Source organism: Jatropha curcas, chromosome 11 (assembly GCF_041381405.1).
Source record: "Jatropha curcas cultivar XTBG-Jc1 chromosome 11, XTBG_Jcur_1.0, whole genome shotgun sequence".
Taxonomy (NCBI): Eukaryota; Viridiplantae; Streptophyta; class Magnoliopsida; order Malpighiales; family Euphorbiaceae; genus Jatropha; species Jatropha curcas.
In genome coordinates, this window is record NC_143161.1 from 24,116,989 (window position 1) to 24,131,453 (window position 14,465).

At 34.5% G+C, this 14,465-nt stretch overlaps 1 protein-coding gene across 1 annotated transcript; it reads left to right on the forward strand.

The window, feature by feature from the left end:
* Window positions 1-858: 858 nt before the first annotated feature.
* Window positions 859-13,740, forward strand: XLG3 (extra-large GTP-binding protein 3). Its single transcript, XM_012225659.4, has 8 exons — window positions 859-2,550; window positions 2,666-2,803; window positions 4,270-4,374; window positions 4,469-4,648; window positions 8,022-8,199; window positions 12,147-12,394; window positions 12,627-12,796; window positions 12,979-13,740. The coding sequence occupies exons 1-8, from the start codon at window positions 1,576-1,578 to the stop codon at window positions 13,574-13,576; spliced, it is 2,592 nt and encodes an 863-aa protein (XP_012081049.1). The 5' UTR covers window positions 859-1,575; the 3' UTR covers window positions 13,577-13,740.
* Window positions 13,741-14,465: the final 725 nt, after the last annotated feature.

Sequence of the window (14,465 nt, forward strand, 5' to 3'; positions counted from 1 at the left end):
CAACCAAATTATGCCGCTTTATTAAACAATGAAATAATCTCTCTTTAGGTAAGCAGTAATTTTCGTTGAATGGAAGCAAAATTTGCGAAGGAGAGAGTTTAAAAGCAGAGTATGTTTGTATAACTATAAAAGATGAATTGTTTATTTTGGGCTAAGGGAAAAGGAGTAAAACGGGGAGTTTTGGCTTCATTGGTTAAGCTAACCCAATATAAAGTAGTAGGTCCTATATTAAATATCATTTTAATCTTTTTTATGGTTTGATTTTTAAAATGGGGTATCAATATATCTAAGTTTTTAAATAAGAGTGTCCGGTGTACAAAAATCGTTTTAAATGATTTTGCAACAAGTTGCATAATTGAGGGTATATCTATAGTTTAAGCCAATTTTAGAAAATAAGTTGTTTCTACATTAATTTCCATCGAAAAAAGTATGCTCATATATGCAATATGAGCGTAGATTAAAATAGAATTTAAATAAAAAAAATTATAAAATTTCAAATTGACCACATTAAAAGAATTCTTACAGACATCGTCCAGATATTTAAAAAATTATGAGTATTTTAATTACACAAAATGAATTAGAGGAAAAAAGAAAAATTTAGAATCCAGATAGTAGAACCATTTTCTCTACCAGTTGTGAAAAGCTAAAAAGTGTCAAAAAAGAATAAATTTGCTTGACTATCTTCGGCCTTTAACCTAAATTGTGAGTGTCAATTATCAATAACTGAATTTAAATCTAGAAATAGAAAATCTTGGTCAACCCTAATCCTGTTTGTTTCCCTTGTCTTATTACGTGTAATCACGCGCCTGCACTGCAGAGCCAATTACAAAAATATCAAACATCATCTCTGCTTCTCACTTCAATCAATATCATCTCTCTTTTTCTTTGTCAGTCTTTCATTAGTTCTCTCCTATAGCTTAAAGCTTTAGTTCATCAAAGCATTGAGAAGGGAAAGCTCAAACGTAAAGTAGTAGTAATTGCTGTTCTTCCTTTATTTTCTAAAGCTATATCTTTCTTTCTTTTATTTTGTCCCTTTCAACAGATCTCTCCAAGCTTTATCTTTCTCTTTAGGTCTCTGCTTTCTCTCAGGAGAAAGTGGAAATTTTTACAGAAAAGATGTACTAACTTTCTGTTTCTTTGTTAATCATTGTTTAATGGTTTTGGATTTCTTAGTTGAGAATGAATAACGGGTTTGGTTTGAACAAGTCTTAGGGTTTTTCGTTTTGTTTTTTACCCTTTGATTATTCCAATTTCAACACTTGGACTAGTACAAAATTGCCCTTTCCATGACTGCAAAGCTTCAAGAAAAAAAAAAGGTAAAAAAAATATAATATTTGATATCGACTGTCGTTTGATTCGACATTTTATGCGTTTTAGCGAAAAGTAATGCTAGGCTTTTGTAAGAGTTGAATTTGGCAAATTTCTTAGTTGAATTTGGGTTGAAGTCTTGATCGGGTGAGGTTTTGACATATTTCTGTTCAAATTCGAAGGCTTTCAAAGTATATGACTACACAAATCTATTTATGTAGTTGAAGAAGGTTGGTTGTAGTTTTAGTTGTTATTCTTGTAAGAAAAATGGAGCAAAGTGAGGGAGAAGGCTGGAGAGAATTGATGAGGAAGATGCTTCCTCCTGGAGCTTCAATTCCTGAAGATGATGCAAAACTTGATTACTCAATAGCTATAGAATATGAAGGTCCACCAGTTCCTTACAAAGTTCCTAAAGTTGAACCTCTGGATGTGAGTCAGCAATCAATCCCAACTGCCGAACCACTTTCCCACTCCCAAAGATCGACTTCAAATCAAGTTCCTCCTGTAATTGAACCAGTACCTTTGCCCGTATCTTGTATAGCTGCTGGTGTTACAGATTCGCCGCCTACACAAACTCCAAGATTATCAGTAAGCTCAGAGTCTGTAGTGTCTGTCTTGCAAAACCCTGATTTTTCTTCTGCTTCAGCTTCTGCTTCCCCAGGTTCAGTTCATATTCCTTCAAGACAACAGCAAGTTAGTGCTAATGAAGTAAAGAGGGTACCTGTTGTTACTTTTAATACCGTTGAAAGGTATGAGAGCAAAAATATTGTTGATTTGGAGAAGCCATTTTATCCCGATTATGTTGGGGTTTCGAAAGGAAAGAAGAAGAAAAGGAGTAGAGTATGTTACAGGTGTGGCAAAGGGAAGTGGGAAACTAAGGAGTCATGCCTTGTTTGTGATGCTAAGTATTGTAGTAATTGTGTGCTCAGAGCTATGGGATCAATGCCTGAAGGACGTAAATGTGTCACTTGCATAGGTCAACCAATTGATGAATCAAAGCGGTTCAAGTTGGGTAAGCATTCCAGGGTATTATCTAGATTGCTCAGTCCTTTGGAAGTTAAGCAGATAATGAAAGCAGAAAAAGAATGCTCTGCTAATCAACTTCGACCAGAGCAACTCATTGTTAATGGATTCCCTCTCAAGCCAGAAGAGATGGCAGAACTGCTTGCTTGTCCATTACCTCCACGAAAACTGAAGCCAGGTAGATATTGGTATGATAAGGAATCTGGTCTGTGGGGGAAGGTAAATTGCTTCTGTTAGCATTATCTTACTTCAGTAGTTAGAACTTTATAAATTTCTTTGGATTAGTAATCATTATCAAGTGCTTTAAAGCGTCCTCAACTTGCCGATTTTACAGGAGGGGGACAAACCTGACAGGACCATTAGTTCAAACTTGAATTTCACAGGGAAACTCTCTCCTGATGCAAGTAATGGGAACACTGAAGTTTATATTAATGGCCGGGAAATTACCAAACTTGAACTGAGGGTACTAAAAGTAAGTCTGCTGCTTTCAATAGAGTATTAAGTCTAATTATTTCTAATTCTTCCATATGTTGCAAACGTCAACATTTAGTTTGTTGCCATAGAAATGGAATTACGACTACGAAGTTGTTCAAGTTTTACTTCTTTGCCTGTTTGCTTATTGATTGATTCTAAGACTTGTTTGCTAGCATTCAATACTCCTTGTTGTTTTCTATGTTAAGGTTTGCTGTTATTCACACAATGTATGTTGAGTCATTTAGGCTTTGTTTCGCCCTTCCATTCACCTACAACTTATTTTAGTTGCACAATTATAGTTAAACAGTCAACCACAAATTGATAGGATGATGATCTTTCCAAGTCTATTTTCATATCCAATTTCAAACTGGTGGTTCAATAAATGGGATTGTTCCTCGTGTTGTCCATTAGTTATACTATCAACTGCTATTAGCATTAGCTCGAGTAGCAAAGACACTGCTGAGAGAGATATGTAACTGTTTTAAACTCTTATTACTAATAGGAGAAAAAAAAAAAAAAAAAGACATACCGTAAAAATATGTGATCATTCATTTATTTTAGGAAAATGGATGATGAGAATGTCTTACATTTTCCACTATTACTCTACCATCCTCTTACTACCAGATTAGGATAAAATTTCTAGAAGTTTCTTTCCTTGAAAATGATGATTGTGGTGCTTGTTAGCTATTTGACATGGATAAAGTTGCAATACATGCAAATGAGTTTACCTAATGTTGGGCTAGTTTAGGCTTCGTTACTCGCCTAATTTGTTCATTAGGTTGGAATTAGGCTGGTGCAGTGCCTTTTCTATGGTGAATCCTATGATCAGTGTTAGAAAAATGGCCATCTCTGTAACTGAGAATGCCCATTAAGTTGCATTGAAATAGAGGATTAGGCCCTGCCCTTGTTTTTATTTATTTCTGTTGGGAGCTACCTTCTAGGCCAGCCGCATGTGAATGATCAGGTTTTTCCTATAATTCTGTGTACTTAAAATGATCCAAAATACCGTAAATAGGTGCTGCATTAACTCTGTGCTATAAGTGCACAGCAAAACTTTGAGCCATTGCAGATTCATAGATTCTTCCTCCTTTGACTCTCAAATATTTGTGTTTGGACAATGTAAAAAATATCTTGGCAGATATATCATTATCATGAAACTTTTAACTTTAGATCGCTGCCAGATGTGTCTAGTGGACATTATATGGTGTGACAATTATGTCTTGTGTGTTTGTAGTTGATCATCATCATGGAGACAATGTGGCAATGCTTTGCAACAACTCCATTTTGATATTAATATTCTTCGTACATACTTGGTACTCATATAGCTTGATTATGTTCCTTCAGTTGGTTCTCTATAATAAGTGATCATGTTGTCACAATTTGTACCCTCTGCATGATTTGTATTTTAGTCACTCTGTTTTATAGCTAATGGAAACTGATAACCTTGTTTCTTTATTTTTTCAGCTAGCAAATGTACAATGCCCACGTGATACCCATTTTTGGGTCTATGATGATGGGCGTTATGAAGAGGAAGGTCAAAATAATATCCGGGGAAACATTTGGGAGAAGGTATATACCGTAGAAGTCATAAGAAATTGAACAGAGTCATTATTTTATCATCATTCCTTCATGAAACATTGTGGATTTGCTCTTTGCTAGACAGGCATCAACACGGTTTGTTTGTGCACTTTTCTCTTTGCCCGTGCCCCATGGTCAACCACATGGACAGAGGGATGAGGCTAGTAATTATACTACTGTTCCAAATTATCTAGAGCAGAAAAAAGCGCAGAAACTTCTTCTGCTCGGTCTTCAAGGCTCTGGAACTAGCACTATCTTCAAGCAGGTATGGTTTCTCTCTCTCTCTCTCTCTCTCTCCTTCTTCTTCTTCTTCTTTTATTTATTTATTTATTTTTATTTTGATTTGACTATCTCATCTAGATCATATACAAAATATTCATTGAGTAAACTTATATTATTGATGATACCAACTCTATGGACTACCATTGTTACCTTGCTTTACCCCCCAAAACAATATTACCATTATGAATCAACTTAAATTAATGGTTTTCAAAGGTCTTGATATATTGAGCTGACAGAGAACTTTTATCTTAATTTGCCACTCCATCAAATCTGGCTTTGATCTTATGGGTAACATCTTCTCAACATTTCTGTCTCTATGTAATAAATCCAAGATATTTCTCTAGGCCTTAAATAAAATTACTGGAAATGTTACCGATATTGGTTGCGGTATAATGATTTTGGACTGTATTGGACCATATTGGTCTACTCAACATGAATTTGCTTTTCAACGGTTTATAAAAAAATTGACTAATGTCTATGTAAAACATAAATCTGATCAAAATTTTACACTCTACTATCATTATTAATAGGTAATAAAGGAAATATAAATGGAGTACTAATAAACTTAAAAAGTAATTTAAAAAATTTTAAAATTCAGGACGTTTAAGAATTTTGTTATTTTTTATAAAAATTAACATTTACTTCGTAACATCTTTCATTTATTATATATTCCTAAACACGTTGATAATGTTTTTTTTATTATTTGACTCTATTTTTATATTCAAGTCAATATTGTTTTATATGCTAAAAGCCAACCTCATTCCACTTTTTCTGGAACAATGCAATGAGGTTGGGCTGGTGTTACTTGGATCGTGGTAAAATTTGGTATCTTTATGTGGTATGGGTATGCAATATGGGACTTCACTCAGTAAGCGGTACTGGGGGTAGCTTTATTCATATTTTTAGGAACAAAATTCGCTTAGGACTGGTTCGCTATGCATAAACTTCAAACTATATATTAATTAAGAAAAAAATTATGAACTATAAGTGCATAACCAATAGATATAGAGCTTACTAATACGAATTAAGAAAAATATTTTCACCAGAAATTATAAACAGAAAATTTATTGAAGTAGTCTCAACGAAAATTGAAACATAGTCATAAAATGACAGATTCACAAAACACTTCCATAATTCAAAAACTTCTAAGATTATAATATCTTAGTTTTTTATTCTAAAGTAAAGCTAGAATCTAGGGATCAATCCTTTATTTGGCCTTGTTGCAAATCTATATATTTGATTTTGTTAAAATCAGCCAACACTAGAACTAGAAGAAGCCATGTTTACTGTTGAAGTAGGGTTGAAAACATCCAACGATGCTGCATCTTCATCTTTTTCTGTAAAGTCCCATATGCTGTCTGCATAATCACCATTTATTGATTTCCTTCTCAGTTTCTGTAACTCATGATAGAATCATCAATGATGGTCTCTTTAGGATCGATGTCGCGTTTGTCGAAAGGCCCATTCTTATAACTTTCAGTGAAGCGGGATAAGAGGCGAATATTTGAGTGAATGCAAACCCATGCACTCAACCTGTTCCTTTTTACATTGTGATTATAAGAATATGTGCTCCAATTACATTCAGCTGAAGATCTAGTAATCGGTTAAGATAAAACTTTCCTTGCAACTCTTGCTAATTTTGGAGTTTCTGAACCATAGTGGACCACCAATCAATAGAACCATAGTCGTTGCATCAGTTTGAGCCGCAGCCATAGCATATAGGCCTTACGTGAGTTAAAAATGGCAAATTGCTTATGTTGCAATCTTGCTTCATCCTCACTTTCTCCACTATCATCAGTTATCCCATTAAATGCTTCCGTGACACCAAAGATCACTTCTGTATCTTCATTTGGAGGCTTCCTAATTGTTCCCTCTGGTGCTGGTAATACAAGATATCTAGGATCATAAAATCTAGGAGCAAGTGCAAAGGCAAGACAATGCAAAGAAATTGACATCTTCTCCCATCTACCGACCACAATTTCCTCCATCCTTGCATGATCATCAAAATGCTTGTTTTCATTCATTAAACCATCTTATCCATCTTTTCGTGAATCTCACCTGATTTTGGCCCTTAAGCATCACAAAATTTGATTAGTAAATAAATGGTTTTGTAATTTGTGACCATATTCTACACCTCTTCCCAATCACTTATAATAGTTTCCACAACTAAAGCACACGGTTATCTCTTGCTTCACTAAGTCTTTCCAAGATTTAAGCACAACAGCAGTTGCCAAAGCTTCTCTACAATCAATAAGTCCCTTCAACAAAATTAATGTGAAGCAAGTCTGGTTTTTGCCACTTTAAGAAGCTGTAATTTGGAATATTCTCTAAAAATAGCCAATGCACGAGAATGATTCAAGGAGTAGTACTTTCACAATTTTTTCTACTCTCCTATATGTATTGCTTAGCCACTCAAATTCTTTTGCAAATCTTTTAAAATAAGAATAAGGGTGTGAACAACTCAAGGAGATCAAAATATATGTACGTGTACCTTTTGTACCTCTTTCCAAGCAACTTTGTAATTTGCTGCTTTGTCTGTAACAACTCGAATTACATTAGGAGGCCCCACCTTTTCAATGGCTTTTAGTGAATATTGTGTTATTGCATCAACTTATTCGAAATATATACTTAAAAAAAAAAAAAATTTTTAGAGGTAGGGGGCCATGGTCCTTGTCAGTCCCCTGCTTTATTCATCATCATCAATAGAAGCTTGGGTGATATTGAGATGGTGGTGGCTAGGATTTGTTATCAGAGAATTGTCTTTTTTTTTTTTTTTTTTAAATTGTAATATTATTGTTGATAAATCATTTAAAAATTTAAAAGATTTAGAAATAGTAAACTAAGAATTCTTTTTCTTATCAGCAATATATATATTATTTTACTGTTAAGAAGCCTTAATTGGCCAAGAAAGTAAGAAAATTTGTACCCAATTGACCAAAATAAATCACTAAAGTCACAGTTTCACGCTGGATAATGCTATTGACATCTCTAATAAATTTGCCCAATAACTTGTTTTTGGGCTGCAAAAGAATAGTCTAGATGAATATAACGAAAATGTCCAAATGGTATGCCTTATTTTTGGGCCAGTGTTGGGCGACTCTGATGGCCTAACAGTCAAAAAGATAGATAAAAGCAAAAATACCTTTGACAGAGTGCCAAATGTAAAAGAGCATTTCAGTGTGCAGCTTCTGCAATGTTTAAGCAACACAAATGTGAAATGATTTAAATTAAAACTCAGTCTCAATTTGATAAGCTATCACTAAACAGATTTCAGAACATATTTTGCTGATGCAACTTGTTCAATAGATATTTCTCTCTTTTTATAAGTATGCTGAAATCCTTGTATCACTCCACAGGCCAAATTTTTGTATGGAAATAAGTTTACTGGAGAAGAGCTGCAGGATATCAAGCTGATGATCCAGAGTAATATGTACAGATATCTTAGCATTTTGCTTGATGGACGGGAACGCTTTGAAGAGGAGGCAATGTCTAGGATAAGGGAGTTAGGTTACCAAGATCAAAGCTTGGGGGCAGGTAAAGTTTTCGTTTTATTCATTTTTTCCTGCACTAAAATCGTTGATGTACTTTCATTTATTGGGTGGTCAAGTGCTTCCTTAATATTTGAAATTTGGTATAAACTTGGGTGGTGTATGATTCTTCACTTGTTCATTTATTGAGTAATCTGTTGCTGCCTTAAGTTGAAAGTTGGTATAAGCTCATTTTGTGTATAAGGCTCCAATTATGTTGTGTTTTTAGGTTGGTTGCTCTAGCATATGGCTGTTAAGGCCAGCCAGCTGTGATTCTGTTGTGTTTGTTGCTCTTGTTTGCCCATATGTTCACATTTTGGTGTGACATATTTTAAAACTAGAGAACTGTGGTTTTAAAAATGATATTTTCTTGTTTCATCAATTTGGTCTTGGACATGGAACCTAGTTGGTCATCATGTCTTTTATGAAGAGCACCTGATTTTTATTTCCCAAAATCAGATTGCACGTCTCTGATTCTCTAATCTGTCTGTGATAATACTTTCTTCTTCATTACTTTGAGCTAATCTGTTTGCGATAATACTTTCTTCTTCATTTCTTCGAGAAGTCCCTTTTTCAATTTTGTCATTTCCTTTCAAGTAACCCAAAATAGTGTAAATTCTGGAATTCAGTCAGTTGTTGCAAATGGCGTGTTTTTGGTAGCCACTGCTAATACGAATTCTCTAGCTGCTTATACTGCAGATGTCATAAATGGGATAACAACAACACAAGTGCTTGAACTTTTAGTGTCTTGTTATCTAAGTAATCAAAACTTTGTTTATGCACACACAACCAAATTCATGAATGGGAAACAATTTTCCTATGCAAGTGCATTTGATGAATATAGGTAGATATATTTACCTAAAGGCATGTTTGAGGTGCAATGCGCAGTCAAATTGGCTCTACTGCCTCTACTGGAGAAAGATGGGCTACCCCTCACAAGCAATTCCTTAGTGCCTAAATGCATTCCTTCTTCCATGAACAGGGCCCACAAAAGATCCTCCTATTTTTTCACCTTTGATTGGCTCTCCTACCACGAATGGCCACCATCACCAGACTTGGAACTTGCTATCTACTTGAATTTGTATTCACATGCTGCTGGGAAATCATTAGAAATACCATTGCTGCTGATGGGAACTCATTAAACTCTCACCAAACAATCAGAACTTGAGCTGCTCGGTGTGGTACTTCTGTTTCTAGAATCCATGTCTTCGCCCCCCCACCCCTGCGCCGCCGAAAAAAAAAAAAAAAACCCACGAAAACCTGTTTTCCACTCAAAACAATTCTAGTATAATGCTGAAAGAAAATCTTTCTCTATACTTCCCTTATCTGCGTTGCTTTTGGTTTCTTTTTATTGTCCCCTGTATTTACATAAACAATAAAGCTGGGCCTATATCACCTCATCTTTCCTGAAATTTGCTCAAGTTCTCAATCGTATGTAGTTTAAGAATTCACTTCAATCTTGTCCTGTGACTTTGACATTACATTCGTTGCAATTCTGTCCTCATTCCCTGAGCACAATCCCTTGTGTATGTGGTATGATGCAAATCCTATTCCTAGGGATTTCAGGAGTTCTTGTTTTAGGAAACAATATATAACTATAGAAAGTAGGAATTGTAGGGATTTGTGATAGTGTATTCCTAATTAGATTAGGATTCCTAATCCTAATATTCCTAAGGTTTTCAAACACTACAAATAGGCCAAGTTATTTACGTTACAATCAGACTTTAATATGAACATTATTTGAGAATAATACAATTGAGAATTAGTTTCTCTCTTCTTTAGGGATTCGTTCCATGATTGTGTTTGTTCTTTTTGGTTCTGCATCACAATAACATGCTGTAAGTATGTTAATATGGATGGCCTACACTCGCTAGTTGAAACAAAACTGCTAGAATTAATAAAACAACAATGATTTGTTAAATGAAATCACCCTTAAAGCTACACCATTTGGATCAATTTAATAAAGATTCTCCTTGACACCATAAACAGCAATCTTCTCCTATTCTTATCATTGTTTTACTTCAACCTTGTGTTTATGAGAAACTCTTAATCTGAGCTCTCCTTTTTACACTAATTTTTCTGATCCAATCTTCCTTTTCATTGTTTTTTCTTGTATTTGAAAATTGAGGTTTGAGTATCCGAACATTGAAAATGAAATTGTTCTTTAGCTGATTCTTCTTTGCAGACATTAAGCTGCCTTTTTTCGAGGGGGTTGATGATAAGTGCTTAACAAGCTGGCATCATTGGGGGTTTCACCCATAGCGAGAAACAGCAAGAGGGCTATTCGGGTGCTGCAAAACTATTTCCTTCACTCTTTTGATTCTTGTGATTCTCAACATTATGATAAAATTTAAGGGTGCAGAAGATGTTTATGGGTGTTTCGAGATAGGGAAAACAATTTCAATGGGTTGGAGCTGGAGATCCATGTGGCAGCCGTGGGATTCAGTTTCATTTCTAAAAAATTATTACATTGACTTCCTTTCTTGGAATTTCTTGACGATTTATGATTGATAAAAGGTTGAGGGCGGGTGTGAAGAAGTGTTTGGGTTGTCGGCATCTAAAAAGATCGAGATTTGATGCTGGAATAGTTGCGCTGTCGAAATCCCTCCTTCACACTCTATCTTGACAGTCTCGCTTCTTGCAAGGTCATTTTTAGAAGAACAAAACTTTTGCATTTGTCTTATTTCAAAACTAAGCTTCCTTTGACTTTCAAAAACATTAGCCCAAAAACGACATCATTTTCATGTTTGATAAATTAGTCTGTCAATGTGTACAAGTACATACTGCATCTGCAATGACACATGCTTTAAATACTTAAAATAGAATTGCAATTATTGTCAAAGCTGTATAATAAAATTGAAACAAACTCTTAAATGGGATAGAATTGAAAATTCATGCAAATGGATAGATGAATTGATCATGCCATAAAGTTTAAAGGCGCTTCCCCTCAAAAAAGAAAAAAGCAAAAAGCAACTTTGTTTTTTTGTCGAGTCTGTGCTTTGTGTTCTTTTCTTGGTTGTCAGAATCTTAACATTAGATTGATGCTTAAAAGCTTATTGACCTTTTTCACTTTTTTCTTTCAAATAGAGTTAAATGTTTCAATATGTTATAAATATCAGGAGTTAATTTGGTTACTAGCTGATATCTTAAGTTTTTTATAATAGTGTTGATTTGGTTTAAGAATTAAAACCATTTGAATTTTTTTAAAAACTATTATTATTATTTATTTTTTTGCACCTCAACTCACTCAGGTGTGTACGTGCCTAGGGTCAAAGACCCTTTTGTACCTTTACTAACTATGGGTAGAATATAATTGAAGTTTAGAGCTGTGTTTTTTCTTCCATTATTTGAAGATTACATAGGCAGAAACTTAACTTCTTTTGTATGTAACACATGGTAAGAAATGCTATTTTTTCATAGAAAAAGCTTAATAGCTGAATTGTGAAAGAGAAAGTATAGAGATCAATCATTGAAGAACCCAAGGACCTTAACTCTGATGAAAGAAAGAAGATCATCTTCAATGATGAGGAGGATTACTATTTTTCCATGAGTGGCTTTCAGACTAGACTTAGGGCCTTTTCTGATTTTATTTTATTTTATTTTTTTTGTGCGTGTGTGTATTTGTCGTGAACTATGTTCAATTGTCATTGTTTATATTTTGGCACTTCTATGCACCTTGCTTTTGGTTGAACTGCTCTACCAGCGATCTTCTTTGTAATATTGTAGCTCGAGTGCAGTATTTGGAGTTTGTTATTATGATCTTATGTACTAGTTATTTCTTTCAAGTCCAGTGTGTTCATGACTTGACTAATGTCCCTGTAAAAAGTGTATGCACATTTGATAAATATGCATCTCATTATCCTTGTGATACTGGCACCGATTCAGTGTAGAGAAAAAGTAATGAAATTGTTATGGTGGCTTTAACATGTATTGATAATTTTAATTTTGCTTCAGATGGAGAAGTTGACTCTAGCGAAACCAATCAGTGTATCTATTCCATCAACCCAAGACTGAAACATTTCTCTGACTGGCTGTTAGACATTATAGCCACCGGGGATTTGGATGCATTTTTCCCTGCAGCAACACGTGAATATGCTCCATTGGTTGAAGAGGTGTGGAAGGATCCTGCTATACAGGAAACATATAAAAGAAAAGACGAGCTTCACTTCCTTCCGGATGTTGCCGAGTATTTCTTGAGTCGGGTATTTTCATCACATTTTTCCTACTTATCTCATTCAGAGAAATGATGTTGATTACTTTTAGCAATTTTATTCCGCAATTGATAATTTCAACAAAGCTTTTCTAATAACCAATTTTTCTTATTTTGTTTTCTATTTCAATATCCCTGTGATACTTTTCTGATTGGGCCTGAACCTACTTAAATTCAATTGAGATTGATACTGACTGGTATATGATGCTTCTTCTTTCTTTCAGGCTGTTGAGGTCTCAAGCAATGAATATGAACCTTCGGAACGTGATATTCTCTATGCAGAAGGGGTTACCCAAGGGAACGGTTTGGCTTTCATAGAATTTTCTCTTGATGATCGCAGCCCAATGTCCGAAACATACACGGATAATATAGAAGCTCCCCCACCTCTGACAAAGTAATTCTTTCTAATCACACATAATAACCACTTTAGCTCATTAAATAAAAATCCTGTTCAGATATGATGTTGCGTAAACACTCGAGTTGGGAAGACTGGAAAACTACCACAGTTTCTTTTTCCCTTTTTTTTCCCTGAATACAAAGACTAATATTTGATTACTTGATGTGCACTGTTTTCAGATATCAACTTATTAGGGTAAATGCGAAAGGGATGAATGAGGGGTGCAAATGGGTGGAAATGTTTGAAGATGTGCGTGCGGTGGTGTTCTGTGTATCCCTCAGTGACTATGATCAGATGTGGCTAGCACCTGAGAATAGCGGCAGTGGATCACTTCTTCAGAATAAGATGATGCAAAGCAAAGAGCTGTTTGAGACTATGATCAAGCACCCTTGTTTTAAGGATACTCCATTTGTCTTGGTACTTAACAAATATGATCTTTTTGAAGAGAAGGTTAATCGGGTGCATCTAAGTGCTTGTGAATGGTTCGATGATTTCAGTCCAGTGCGGCCTCATAACAACAATCAAACACTCGCTCACCAGGCATACTACTATGTTGCGATGAAGTTCAAAGATCTCTATGCTTCCCTCACAGGTCGGAAGCTCTTTGTGTGGCAAGCTAGGGCTAGAGACCGTGTGACCATTGATGAGGCATTTAAGTACATAAGGGAAGTTCTCAAGTGGGATGAAGAGAAGAAAGAAGATAATTACTATGGTGGAGCTGAGGAATCATTTTACAGTACGGACATGAGCTCGTCACCATTTGTCATGGTCGAGTGATGTGGTTTTGAATGATTATTTGCATTTGCTTTATAGATAGAGAAAAATGTATAAAGAAGGGTATTATTATGATCATTCACAATAAGGCAACTTCTTTATTTGTATTATGCTGTTGTTGTAACATCAATTCTGTGATAGTATTGGAGGGGCGTCTCAAAAATCAAGGTAATCTTGTGTGCAATTTCATCAAGGAGATTTTGTGCTAAAATTTGAAACAGATTTGGGAATTCTTTTAGGAGCAAGCCATAAGGAATGTGTGTTTGTGCAGCACAAATCTAATTCCTTTGATTTTTTTTTTAATTAGGTCAGTTTTATGAAATTCATTTGGAATTTGAGAGAATTTAGAGTTTTCTTGATATGTAAGGACAGTTTTTCCCTTTCTGTTATAATTTATAATTAAAATAATTTCAAATTAGATAGAAGACTTAAATACTTTTAAATTTTACAAATTAATTAATATGTTTTTAAAATAGCAGGAATTGACTAATTTGTTGTATCAAAGAGCAAATCAGTAATTTACTCAATGAGATTCACTCTTTAGGCATATCATATCATTTGATAGCTTAACTTACAAAAATACAATCAAATTTGCGTGTTATTGCAATATCATTCTAAAATATTTTAATTTTAAAATTTAGATATATTATCAACTTAGATTTAAAATTCACTTTAGATTTATAATATAATAATATAAAAATGAGACCCGCTAAATTAACTAGGGTTAATTTAACCCAAGTTTTCAAAATTTAAGAAATGCATCATTTTGATCTTGAAAAACAAAATCCCTAATTTCCTTTGCAACTCCATCAGCTCCTTTTCTTCCTTGTTCCCTCGATAATCTCCTCTGTATCAAATTTGGGTTTCTTCTTCCACGTTTCCCTTCTCTCTT

Excerpts from the sequence above, each read along its gene's own strand:
- XLG3 (XM_012225659.4), top strand. The coding sequence starts at position 1,576 with ATGGAGCAAAGTGAGGGAGAAGGCTGGAGAGAATTGATGAGGAAGATG. Across the intron at positions 2,804-4,269 it reads TTGAACTGAGGGTACTAAAA|CTAGCAAATGTACAATGCCC; the intron begins GTAAGTCTGCTG and ends TTATTTTTTCAG. Across the intron at positions 4,375-4,468 it reads GGGGAAACATTTGGGAGAAG|GCATCAACACGGTTTGTTTG; the intron begins GTATATACCGTA and ends TTTGCTAGACAG.